This window comes from Onychostoma macrolepis, chromosome 05 (genome assembly GCF_012432095.1).
Source record: "Onychostoma macrolepis isolate SWU-2019 chromosome 05, ASM1243209v1, whole genome shotgun sequence".
Classification (NCBI taxonomy): Eukaryota; Metazoa; Chordata; class Actinopteri; order Cypriniformes; family Cyprinidae; genus Onychostoma; species Onychostoma macrolepis.
The window spans coordinates 12,324,270-12,336,908 of NC_081159.1; the positions used below are offsets into that span (position 1 = coordinate 12,324,270).

The following is a 12,639-nucleotide window of genomic DNA, read 5'->3' on the forward strand; positions in this document are numbered from 1 at the left end:
GAAATAGATTACTACTATGCTACTCTAACTGTTTCTGCCATGTCTTTATACAGTATAATGGATTTTTTTCCCCCTTTCATTAAATGTCAGTCAAGTAGTCATTCCAACATATTGTATAGAAAAATATTGAACATAGACTACAATATGTAGAATATAAATATAGAGTAAAATTTTGATACAAAAAATAAAATAATATTAATAATAATAAAATAAAAAAGGAAAAAGGCCATCATACAAATAGAATAAAAGATTCACATTATAGACCTAGTGCGTTTTGCTGTGCTATTTTTCAACCAAAGTAGTAAATCAATATAATGTTTCACGTCTATCTGAAATAACAAAACAAACAAAAAGTTTTTCCTTTAGCCCATTTCTGTTTATGCATATGGTACTTCCCCATAATCAAACAAAGATTAACAATAAAGGTCACATTTGGTGGTAATCTTTCTCTAATAAAATAGAAAAATACATCTTTCTCAGAAAAATAAACTTTCTTGCCTAAATATTTACAAAGGCAGTGTGATGGAAATAGGACAGAGACTGTATGCTAGTGCTTGTCAACAGAAAAAGGGCTGTTACAATTTCGCCAGTTTTCATTGGCTAAGCCAAGGAAAGGGGAATGTTAACGTTAACCGTTTGCTGTCCGATCTAAGCGGTGAGGTCAGGGGACGTTGCATGTTGATTTCGTCCTTAGACCTGTTAGTTAGAGGATGAACCATGATTCTGCACTATGTTAGACCGGTGGTTTCCCTCATTCGGAACAGGAGTGTAAATGCTGCAGTTTCCAGGTTATATCATGCGGACAAAGTGGCAACAGTGGGCTCGCAGCCCGATTCACAGTCTCCGGTCTTTCAGGTAGGCCGCCAATGAAGCCTCGGACTCAAGTTCTTACAGCCTGCCGGCAGTGGGGGTTCTTCTGCCTCGGGAGTCGTGCATGTCGTGTCCTTGTGCACTACATGCAACACTGCTGCAACCGTTAAAAAAGTACATTCTCTTAGTTATTCGTGCCTGCGTCAGTATAAAATATGTTATTAGAATTACTGAGCAATATAATGTTCTCTATTACAGATCAGTGATTAGCATTCAAAACAGAAATATGTATTTTAAGAGCACATCTTAATATTTCATATACCTGTGTGAGAGAGAAAATCTTTAAAAAAAACATGACTAGTTTTCTCTATAAGAAGCAAAAGTTTCATTTGAAAAGTATACCTCTTTTGTTAGGGGCCCCTGCGTTATGCCAACACCGACATTGAAAACAATATTAAAGTCAGTTCTCTTTTCATATTTCACCTGCTATGAGTTTGCCAAGGTCACACAGGCTTAGCGAAGAAAACTGTTGCTGCTCTTGCTACATGTGTGATATACAATATGAAAAATACTGTTTTTTTGTCACCTCCATAAGCTGTCTGATGAGGCTTGATTGAACCATATTTAGGAATTTTGTCATGGGCTAATTATTTATATAATAAACTTTGAATATGGTTATTGACCATCTAGAAATCTTTCATATTGTAGGAAAATTATGAGCGAATGCAAGCGCTGGTGAAGGAGTTGAAGGACAGGGCAGAAAAGATCAAACTTGGTGAGCGAGTTTGAAGTATTTAATTTGATACTCCTAAACACAGTGAATGAATTTTACATAAAGGTAGTTTGTGGCAGCATTAGCACATTTCCTGACACTAATGTTTACACAACACTGCCACTTTCAAAGGAGGTGGAGAAAAAGCAAGAAACCTACATACATCCAGAGGAAAGCTCCTGCCTCGGGAACGCATCGACAGACTGTTGGACCCTGGGTAAGAACAAAGTCATTTTTATAAACAAACAACTAAAATGTCATGATTGAAATGTTTCTGTCTATTCACACTGAACGTTTTTTCTTTGTGTGAATGTAGGTCTCCGTTTCTTGAGTTCTCCCAGTTTGCTGGCTATCAGTTATATGGTAAAGAGGAGGTTCCTGCAGGAGGCATAATCACTGGTATTGGTCGGGTGTCAGGGTGAGCAACATACAATACAATCAATATGTATGTATTGTTACATCTGTTAATAACATGCAGGAGTTTATAGTTCATAACACCATGTCTGCACCTCACAGGGTGGAATGTATTATAGTTGCGAATGATGCTACTGTCAAAGGGGGAACCTATTATCCGGTCACTGTGAAGAAGCACTTGCGCGCCCAAGAGATTGCACAGCAAAACCATCTACCATGCATATATCTTGGTGAGTTCTCTCAGAGGGTTCATATTCTGTGTAGAATAACATTTTCTTACTAATACTTTTATTTTTATCTCTGACCTGTTTTTCTCTAGTGGATTCTGGAGGAGCCAATTTACCCAGACAGGCAGATGTGTTCCCAGACAGAGATCACTTTGGACGCATCTTCTTCAACCAGGCTCGCCTTTCCTCGGAGGGCATTGCACAGGTCTTTTTGTTTTCATATACGCCAGTGGTTCCTAACCAGGGGGGCCCAGCAAAATTTTAAGGGGGCATTGGATATTTTAATATATATATATATATATATTTTTTTTAAAATAATAATAATAATTGTACTAAAACAGCATTTCCCAATCCCAGTCCTTTGATGTATGTGAAATATGTAAAGTTCGCAGCATAAACTTTTTTTTAAAATGCATCCAAGAGGTTTACACACCGGTCTGTTATTGTGGGGAAATTTCCACTCCCCTAAACCTGACGCAGCACAAAACGAAATGTGATTAGTTGCTTTACAAAAAGTCAAGATGTAATGATAAGATAATGTTTAAGTGAAATGTTTACCCCAAAATGAAAATTAATTACTCACCTTCATGTTGTTCCAAACCCTAAAGACCTTCGTTCATCTACAGAACACAAATTAAGATATTTTTGATGAAATCTGAGAGCTCTCTGATCCTGCATTGACAGCAATGCAACTGAAATGTTCCCAGACCCAGAAACGTAGTAAGGACATTGAAGCTACAGGAATACTTTTTGTGCGCAAAGAAAACAAAAATAACATAATTTATTCAACAATTCTTCTCCCCAAGTTACCGTCTTCCGCCATTTTGGAAAGTACCACAACACATGTGCGTGTTTTCCCCAGAACATAACGCACGCGTCGTGGTACTCTCCAAAATGGTGAAAGACCGTAACTCTGGGAGAAGAATTGTTGAATAAATTGTTATTTTTGTTTTCTTTGTGCACAAAACGTATTCTCGTAGCTTCACAAAATTAAAGTTGAGCCACTGATGTCATATGGAGTGTTTTATCGATGTTCTTACTACGTTTCTGGATCTGGGAACATTTCAGTTGTGTTGCTGTCCCTATCCCCTTAATAACTATTCTTTTTATTGAAGAACATTCAGAATCAGTATTTTGAATCTTCCAGAATTACAAAATTAATCTTAGCTAGTTTAATTTATAAACACTCCCAGTTTCTATTATTAAAAAATTCAGAAAAGCAGCGTTCTCATCATTTCAGCTTAATTGTGTCAGACATTGGGATGCCTTTGAGTCCAAAAGTTTGAGAACCATTCATATAAGCCATTTATGACTATATAGATGCAAATGAATATAAAATATTGTTTGTTAATTGACATATGGCTTTGCTTTTAATCATCTCAAAGGGAGCTGATTCGTCATGGTGGATCAAATGTACCCCATATGTTTCAGATTGCTGTTGTGATGGGCTCCTGTACAGCAGGGGGTGCCTATGTGCCTGCGATGGCTGATGAGAGCATCATAGTACGCAAACAAGGGACCATTTTTCTGGGTGGACCACCGCTGGTATGTGTTAATGTCCTAGAGGGCATGTTTTGACACTCTGCTTACGTTCATCAATGGTAAATGTATTCAACAGGTAAAAGCTGCTACAGGTGAAGAGGTGTCTGCTGAAGACCTGGGAGGTGCAGACCTTCACTGCAGGTTAGAGAAACATCTGTATGTCCACATAAACACTTCCTTTGAGCTTGATTGGATTAATATATTTTTCTACATTTGTTTCCCCTCAGAAAGTCGGGTGTTACTGATCATTATGCCCTGGATGATAATCACGCCCTTCATCTTGCACGCAAAGCTGTACGAAACCTGAACTACAAGAAGAATCTTGATGTGAGGACACAACTGCTCTTGTCTTCTCAAAAACACTTCATGACTTGATGCTGATCTTCTTTCATTTGTCCACTGCTTATTAGGTCACTGTTGAAGCTCCTGAGGCTCCTCTGTTTCCTGCCGATGAGCTTTATGGTATTGTGGGAGACAACCTCAAACGCAACTTTGACATTCGAGAGGTACTGGCCACAATTTGATCACTGGAATACAAGCCTATTGAAATGTTGCCTCAACAGACAGAAGTAATTATCAATTTCAGGTTATCGCTAATTACAGGTAATTATCAATTTCAGCTTATTGCTCGTATTGTTGATGGCAGCAAATTTGACGAATTCAAGGCCTTCTATGGAGACACACTCGTCACAGGTGGACATTTTTCAATAAACATCTTTTTGCATTTGAATTTCAAAAATGATTTCTTTCTTACTTTGTTCTGGCTTTCTTCATTTGCTTTCAAGGTTTCGCACGGATATTTGGTTATCCTGTGGGAATTATTGGCAATAATGGTGTGCTGTTCTCAGAATCTGCAAAGAAGGTGAGCATCTCCTGATCATTGTTCTGACCTTTAATGCTTCAAGTTCATTGGTCTAATCAGTCAACTTCCAGTGCAACGCAATGTAAAGAAATATTGAGAATATTTAGAACAAAATTTTGTATTAAAGGGGTGGTTGATTGCGATTCCACTTTTTTAACGTTAGTTAGTGTATAATGTTGCTGTTTGAATATAATATCTGCAATGTTATGACGCTGAAACTTCAATGCAAATAGAGACATCGTCTTTTAAAATTAAGGCAGTTTAATGGCCTACAACGAGTTACTTCCCGGGTTCGTGACGTCACAAACCCAGATAAACCCCGCCCCCCGGGAACATGCTGCAAAGGGGGCGAGGCCATGTTGCGCTGCTTTAGAGAAGAGGAAGAGTTGTTGCCATGCCGTCAAAACTAGGGGTGCAAGAAAACATCTATTCATATATGAATCGCGATTCTGTCTTCTAACAATAATGGATTCACAAGTTTCAAAATCAATGTTCTAAAGCAGCGGTTCTTAATCCTGTTCCTCGCGTCCCCTGCTCTGCACACGCTCTGCTCTGAATCTCTCTCTTATTCAGATCAACAGCTCATCAGCTCCAATAAACTGTGGTCCAATTAAACACTTTACAGATATTTTTCACATAGCTATGAGAAGCGTTAAACATGGACACACATGCGGTTGCCGTACCGTATTAAAGATTTAATCAGGATAAAACCGTATATTAAAAGCTAACAGAAGCAGTAGCAGTTTTTTTTAAAACTAAGCATTAACACATGTTAGACTGCATCTCATAAAACCAACCACCCCTTTAAGGAAGTGTCACACAATGGAACATTGCAATATTGATCCATCTTATGGATCAATATTGCAATGTTCCATTGTGTGACACTATTTAAAACTTTTGGAATTACTAACACATTATATTTTACTACAATAAAAAACTAAACCTAAATTTACAATCTACTTTCTACGACAGTGTTTTAGTGGCACATTAAAAAAAAAAGAAAAATCTAAAATTACGAGATTAAAGTCGTAATAGTTTGAGAAAAAAGTCAAAATTACAAGAATAAAGTCAACTTTAATTTCAACTTTATTCTCAAAATATTTACTTTATTCTCAAAATATTTTGACTTTATTCTCGTATTGCTATGAATATATTTGCATAATTTTGACTGTTTTCTCAAAATATTTATTATCATAGTGGTACATTGGCTTTATTCTCAAAATATTACGACTTTAATCTTGTAATATTTATTTTTATTTATTTTATTTTTTTAATGTGGCACTAAAACGCATTGTGCTTCAGTTAGATAATACACACAAAAATGAAAATTCATAATCTACTCTTAAACCAAAATTATTGGTTGGTAGCATCTTCCATGAAGCTTTTTTCCATACAGTGAAAGTGTATACTTTTAAATGATTGCTAAAAATCTCTGGAAATATTTTTCATTTTTAAATTTTTTAAAAATGTATTTTATAGGGAACTCATTTCATTGAGCTTTGCTGTCAGAGAAACATTCCACTGCTCTTTCTTCAAAATATTACAGGTCAGTAAGTATGCTTCATCTGAACATATAAATTTAGTGTTACAATACAGTGCTGATACTGATTTGAGTCAGCACAGAATCATACATGTGACTAGTGAAATTGCTGCTGCCATTAACGTCATGATGTTGATGTGTCTCTTTTTATCAGGTTTCATGGTTGGCAGGGAGTATGAGGCTGGAGGTATTGCTAAAGATGGAGCTAAAATGGTGACCGCTGTGGCCTGTGCCAATGTGCCTAAGATTACCGTCATCATTGGAGGATCGTATGGTGCGGGGAACTATGGCATGTGTGGCAGAGCATATGGGTAAGCTTTATTATAAATGAACTTGATTTTTCAAAGGTACAAAATTAAAAACATGCTCAAGGTGTCCAGTTGACTAAACAACACATAATAAACTACCTCATTCAAAAATCTGCATGTGCACCTCACAGCCCCAGGTTCCTGTACATGTGGCCTAATTCCCGGATCTCTGTGATGGGAGGGGAGCAGGCAGCCACAGTGCTGGCCACCATAACTAAGGATCAAAAAGCCAGGGAAGGAAAAGAGGTAAGAATCGAAAAACAAAGCAAATTTACTGAATTTACGAATCATTTCTAGGGATTGCGAAATTAAGTTTGATTTTTATTTATTTTTTTATAGATTATTTTTCTGAGAGTTAAAAGGGCATATAGTTTGTATATCTCAGCTAACTTGTAACATTTTTAATGTTAATTTTCCAGTTTACTGCAGAGCAGGAAGCTGCAATGAAAGAGCCAATTATCAAACGCTTTGAGGAGGAGGGAAACCCATATTATTCCAGTGCCAGGTAACTAGTTAGATATTTATATGTATGTTAAAATTGTGTATTACATAAAATGCCTGTGATATGTGGATTTAAAAAAAAAAAAAAAATTATTATTATTTTTTTTTATGGCTTTAATGTGTAATACGCTAATTCTGGGCTCAGTAAGATTTTTTTAATGTTTTTGAAAGAAGTCTCTAATACTCGCCAATATTTTGTATTTTATACATATGGTTTCTTCCATATTATATTCATTTATATTTTAAAATGTTATTTATTCCTGTGATGGCAAAGATGAATTTTCTTAAGTGTCACATAATCCTTTAGAAATCATTCTAATATGCTGATTTACTGCTAAAAGAAATATTTCTTACAGTATAATATTAATATTGAAAACGGTTGTGCTGCTTAATATTTTTATACCGTGATTTTTTTTTTTTTTTTTTTAAGGAATCATTGATGAATAGAAGGTTTAAAAGAATAGCATTGATTTCAAATCGAAAACTTTTTAAAATCTTTTACTGTCACTTTTGATCAATTTAATGCATCCTTGCTGAGTTATGAAGTATTAAGTATTATACTAAGTATTTATTTCTTTAAAAAGAAGTCTTAACTGGCCCCAAACTTTTGAACGGTGGAGTGTGTCATATGAACGAGTTTTTCCTACTACTTTCCTCGCAGTATAATGTCTAATTTTCACTTTTTTGCACTTGCTTCTACTACTCAGATTGTGGGACGATGGGATCATTGACCCTGCCGACACTCGACTGGTCCTAGGCTTGAGTCTGAGCGCTGCTCTCAACGCCCCAACACAGAAAACACGCTTCGGTGTCTTCAGAATGTAAATCTGGTTTTGTAAAGATTAGAAATTTTAAATTAAATCAATTTACTATGTCTTTTGGGCAGTACACACTAACTTTATAGACTTGTTTTGTCTTTATATGTTTGAAAACAACAGTAAAATCTGTAAAACCAATCACTGAGTGTTGTCTCATAAGTTGTGAATTTCTGGTTGTTTTGTACCTTTCATACACAAGACCGTAAATCATCACAAAATATTGTTTGGTGTAAGAAACATAGAAGTAAACATCTGAAGTTTCTACATTTTTAAAGGAAGAAAGATTGTAAGCATACCTGTAGTATTTTTTTAAACAAACCATGGTTCTTGAACAAATGAATATGTGCTTATATGAATGCACTTCTCGAATACCAAGAAAACATTTTAATTTCCAAACTTCCATTTGCCACTGTTACACTTTAGAGTTTAGAGCTTCATCAAATTCCTCACGTGGGACAAACTGGCTAGCAATTTGTTTCCATGATTCAATCCACACTGTTAAATAATTCAAAGTCAAAAGGTATTGTTGATTTAGATGCATCACTACTGTTTAACAAAATTTGAACAAAACCATATAATTTATTATACTGTTTTCGTTTTAGGTTTTAGTATTTTATATGGATTTTTGTCATTTTTGTTCTTAAATGTTTCTGTTTTGTGTTTTCATTTGTTATGGTTTTAGTAATTTTATACTTCAACTTATTTTCAGTTATCTGCCAGGGTAACATTTCTAATTTTTGTTTTTCATGTAATATTTCTGTTTTAGTTCAGCTTTACACAATTAACTTTTAATATGTTTGTTTTCATTTTAGTTGACAACACTGGAGGAGACTAAACAACAGAAATTAGGAGAATGTTTATTTGTTAAGAAAAATATACAGTGATCCACTCCGTGTGAGTTTAAAAAAAGACATGGCAGATGAAGATCATCTCATGATTGTACACTAACTTTGTGAACAGAGACAAAATGATCATATCCAGACAGTATGAGAAACCGTAAGTGTGTTGTATTTAGTACATTTACCTGAAGAGAAAAGAAAGGGGAAAAAGTGAGATCTTGGTTTTAAGCGTCTTACTGTATCTGAGGAGTCATTTCTTTGAAATGTAACTCACAGGAATATCGTTAGCCTGTAGGCTACTCTCTGTGTGCTCAAACTCTGAAACAAACAATATTCACGTGAATGACACTCAAATGATCAATGAATGGAAAATAACACAGTAGTTTCACTTACCGGTGTCTGCAACCGCTTCAAATTTATCAGCATCGTCTGATGTGCCCTTTTCTATTCTCAGCCTTTTAACTGAGATGAAGTGTGAATGTAAAGACATTACCCGATTGAAGACCGTTGCATAAAGATGCTTGAGTTTTTTACTTACTGTTGTAACTGTGAATGGAGACAGTGAAAATCTTCATGTTGTCTGGGAAGCGGATAATAAACTCTTGTGGAAACATGCCAGTTGAAATCCATAAAGTCTCTGTTTTTCTATAGAAATGAAAACAAAAAACAGTTACAGTAAAACATATTTGTTTAGTGTTTTGACAACATTAGCTAGGTTAGCTGGCTCTTCTTCCAGCTTTTAGCAATCTACAGACCCGTCGATAATGTTCTCCGGCGGGTGATTCTCATCGCTCGATGTAGCCAGCACGACCTGTGCTCCGTATGAACTTAAAGCAGCGTCCAGCATTGTGGATGTTAGATAGTTACATGCAGAAATAAACCAGAGGCAGGAATTTTCACGCGGAGGAAGCCTGAGTTGCTAAGCAACAGGTAAACCCGATGTGTCGCAGCCGATTTATTACCGAGAATCGGTTCATTTGAACAGTTCGTTTCAAAGAACGTAACGTTGTTTACCTCGCGTTCACCGCATTATCCCGTTATTCCTGACTCTGACATCTGCGATATGCATGTCTGTTTATTGTTATTTCATGAATCCTAGTTTGTTGAAGCCGTGATTACTTCATAAACATGAAGTAATTTAGAAATGAACCATCGCATTGATATATATTTTGCAAGTTTTTGCACATTGCATATGCTATTAATGAAAACCAACTGTTCCGTGGTTATATATTACTATTAAGTAATAAAACCCTTTCGTCCAAATCGAACTTCGGAAACGGTGGTCGGACTATTCAGTCCGAATCCTGAACGAATCGTTCACCCCATTTTTAGATCCATTTGTTGAAAAGATTCGAATCTAGTGTCGCATGATTTGAGCGTCATCAGCAGCTGGCGTACATCAGTGGGGCACGTTGCACTTGGGAAATATTGTGTTATACGATTTTAAATACAAAATCCCCATGGCAAATGGTGCTGAAGACGTCGTATTTTGTCGTGGGACGGGTCACGTGAGTATTGAGCCATTTAAAAGAGAGTCAAAGATGCTTATATTATAGATTATAGAGTAAATATAGCGGATTGTTGTTGCTCGTTAGCTAGCATTTGTTGGCCGCACATTAAAAGTCCAACATTTCTTGCTTGTGGTTTGGTCTTAAAGTCAGTTGGAGTAACAACGTCTGAGGAATATGTAACCTAGCATAAATCATTCACCTGAGTTCAGTGGTCAGTGATCTCTTCCATCTCTTCAGAGTGATGATTCTGACATTTGGGATGATACAGCTTTAATTAAAGCATATGATAAAGCGGTTGCGTCGTTCAAGGTAATAATGCTTAAAATATGCGACCATACAGCTGATACATTGCAGTTTACTTGGCTTCTAGAGTAACCCTGATGTTGTTTTTCTCTCCTCCCTTTACCCACCAGAATGCATTGAAAGGAGAGGATAATGTGACGCCACACAAAAAAGACAACCCCGGCAAGAAGCGGAAAAACAACAAAAAGAGTAAAAGCAGAAAAAGATGTAATGCAGCACCCGATAAAGAGGTAAACGTGAATAGTGTCAGTACTTGAGTTGATTTGGGCTATACAAATAATGCAGGCCAATGCAGATGAACTGAAATGTGTTTTATAGTGGCAAGTTGGGGACTCCTGTTATGCATTCTGGTCTGAAGATGGCAACTTGTATGCTGCTACGATTTCCTCAATCGATCAGGAGAAAGGCACCTGTGTGGTCTTTTATACTGATTATGGTAATAAGGAAGAGCAAAACCTCAGTGACCTTCTGACAGAGGCTTCAGATTTGGATGAAGACACTCAGAAAACGGCGGATGTATGTAGAATTTGACACTGTTTTTAATCAGGCACTAGTCATTTGAGGGGTTTAAGGAATAGTTCACACACACAAGAAAATTGGCTGAAATTACCTACCCGCAGGCCATCCAGGATGTAGATGAGTTTGTTTCTTCATCAGAAGAGATTTGGAGAAATTTATTATTACATCTCTTGTTTAATCACCAATTTAGACTCTTATTTTGACGGCACCCAGAGGAATCCATTGATGAGCAAGAAATGTTTATTTCTCCAAATCTGTTTTGATAAAGAAACACATTGATGTACTTCTTGGATGGCCTGAAGGTGAGTAAATCAGCAAATTTTCATTTTTGGGTGAACTGTTTCTTTAATAATGCAGTTGTATAATATTGTTGTTCATTTGTCTAATTGCAGGTCAAAGAGGCTGAGTCTTCGACAGAGGAGAGCGATCGATCTTTCACTCCGCAGCAGTCCGGCCATCAGAAGCACAAATCTAAGGGCAGATCTCCCATGGGGCCTCCATCATGGGTTCCTGGTTTCCCACCTGGACCCCCACCAGGACCTCACTTCCAAAAGGTGTATATTTAACATCTCTGTGGTGCTGTCTTTTCTTGTTTTGAAAGGCAGTATTCAGCATTACAAAGCAATTCGCTACCTTGTCAGATAAGTAGTTTTTATATTGCACCACGTAAAATACTAAGATGATATTCTCTCCAGATGGATGGCAGACGATCAGAAGGTCCTGGACCTTTCTTCCCTGGATGGCCTCCAATGATTCCACCCGGTCCTCCAGTAAGAAGCAGCTGGAAATAACTATACATATTCTTACATGAAAAGTGATCTAGTAAAGGCATTTACAAACATACAGCTTTTTATGGAGCAAATTAACTAAAATATGAATCTATTGTTGGTCCAGATGATCCCACCACCTCCACCAATGAGTCCAGACTCTTTGGAGGATGACGAGGCTTTGGGCAGTATGCTTATTTCCTGGTACATGAGTGGCTATCACACGGGATACTATTTGGTACAGTTTTACTATTTGTTACTACTTGCTATTCACAAGTGTCGTCTTGTGCACCTGGTGGTTGTTTTTTCTTCAACTTAAACTCTTGTCTCGTTTACAGGGTTTAAAACAAGGTCGTAGAGAGGCTGCAGCATCTAAGAAATCACATCGGAAATAAAGAACCAACGGTTGGTTTTAATTAACCTTAGAATTTTTACAAATTGCTTTGACTTGTTCAAATTTCGGATTTAGGTTCACTGAATTATTACTTGTTTCCGTTTAGAGCGGCATATGAACGTGATTCTGCAGCAGGCTTGATTCAGATTTCTATTTTGTATGGTTTGTAAATAAATGAATTAAAAGTAATTGTGCTTTTTCCCAAAGTGTGTTTGTGTGTGTGCATATTTTTGGGATGGTGATCAAGCATTACAAATTCAGATTTCATCAGCATTAATTTGCTGAATGTCACTGTGGTTAAAGTCAAAAATATTAAATTCAAGGTCACAGTATTATGGGCTTTATTTCAACCTGCCCATTTAAAAAAAAAAATAAATAAAAAAAAAAGGGGATTTCTAGACCTGGAAAAGTCATGTAAATTAAAACAATCTTAACTCCATGGGCATTCTCATAATGTATATATGACACTGGGGGACCTTCGAGTTGAGAACCACAGGTCTCGTGTAAGTTGG

General features: G+C 36.5%; 3 protein-coding genes across 3 annotated transcripts; 2 read left to right on the forward strand and 1 right to left on the reverse strand.

The window, feature by feature from the left end:
• Positions 1-610: 610 nt before the first annotated feature.
• On the forward strand, positions 611-7,932 carry mccc2 (methylcrotonyl-CoA carboxylase subunit 2). Its single transcript, XM_058774492.1, has 17 exons — positions 611-855; positions 1,519-1,585; positions 1,715-1,799; positions 1,899-2,000; positions 2,099-2,226; positions 2,316-2,428; positions 3,655-3,768; positions 3,842-3,906; positions 3,993-4,092; positions 4,176-4,271; positions 4,386-4,458; positions 4,551-4,627; positions 6,107-6,173; positions 6,322-6,478; positions 6,607-6,721; positions 6,895-6,980; positions 7,684-7,932. The coding sequence occupies exons 1-17, from the start codon at positions 718-720 to the stop codon at positions 7,799-7,801; spliced, it is 1,701 nt and encodes a 566-aa protein (XP_058630475.1). The 5' UTR covers positions 611-717; the 3' UTR covers positions 7,802-7,932.
• A 128-nt stretch (positions 7,933-8,060) lies between these two features.
• Positions 8,061-9,856, reverse strand: hspb11 (heat shock protein, alpha-crystallin-related, b11). The gene is made up of 5 exons (XM_058774495.1): positions 9,389-9,856; positions 9,172-9,278; positions 9,027-9,095; positions 8,908-8,951; positions 8,061-8,818 (listed from the first exon to the last, which is right to left on the reverse strand). Exons 1-5 carry the CDS (start codon positions 9,478-9,480, stop codon positions 8,726-8,728), a joined length of 405 nt encoding a protein of 134 aa, XP_058630478.1. The 5' UTR covers positions 9,481-9,856; the 3' UTR covers positions 8,061-8,725.
• Positions 9,857-9,968: 112 nt separating this feature from the next.
• smn1 (survival of motor neuron 1, telomeric) lies at positions 9,969-12,326 on the forward strand. The gene is made up of 9 exons (XM_058774493.1): positions 9,969-10,141; positions 10,382-10,453; positions 10,558-10,677; positions 10,766-10,963; positions 11,359-11,520; positions 11,662-11,736; positions 11,861-11,971; positions 12,072-12,138; positions 12,234-12,326. The coding sequence occupies exons 1-8, from the start codon at positions 10,094-10,096 to the stop codon at positions 12,126-12,128; spliced, it is 843 nt and encodes a 280-aa protein (XP_058630476.1). The 5' UTR covers positions 9,969-10,093; the 3' UTR covers positions 12,129-12,138; positions 12,234-12,326.
• The last annotated feature ends 313 nt before the right edge of the window (positions 12,327-12,639 follow it).

Excerpts from the sequence above, each read along its gene's own strand:
- smn1 (XM_058774493.1), top strand. The coding sequence starts at position 10,094 with ATGGCAAATGGTGCTGAAGACGTCGTATTTTGTCGTGGGACGGGTCAC. Across the intron at positions 11,521-11,661 it reads CAGGACCTCACTTCCAAAAG|ATGGATGGCAGACGATCAGA; the intron begins GTGTATATTTAA and ends TATTCTCTCCAG. Across the intron at positions 11,737-11,860 it reads TGATTCCACCCGGTCCTCCA|ATGATCCCACCACCTCCACC; the intron begins GTAAGAAGCAGC and ends TTGTTGGTCCAG.
- hspb11 (XM_058774495.1), bottom strand. The coding sequence starts at position 9,480 with ATGCTGGACGCTGCTTTAAGTTCATACGGAGCACAGGTCGTGCTGGCT. Across the intron at positions 9,096-9,171 it reads CTCCATTCACAGTTACAACA|TTAAAAGGCTGAGAATAGAA; the intron begins GTAAGTAAAAAA and ends ACTTCATCTCAG. Across the intron at positions 8,952-9,026 it reads TGAAGCGGTTGCAGACACCG|AGTTTGAGCACACAGAGAGT; the intron begins GTAAGTGAAACT and ends TGTTTGTTTCAG.
- mccc2 (XM_058774492.1), top strand. The coding sequence starts at position 718 with ATGATTCTGCACTATGTTAGACCGGTGGTTTCCCTCATTCGGAACAGG. Across the intron at positions 3,907-3,992 it reads GGTGCAGACCTTCACTGCAG|AAAGTCGGGTGTTACTGATC; the intron begins GTTAGAGAAACA and ends GTTTCCCCTCAG. Across the intron at positions 6,722-6,894 it reads AAGCCAGGGAAGGAAAAGAG|TTTACTGCAGAGCAGGAAGC; the intron begins GTAAGAATCGAA and ends TTAATTTTCCAG.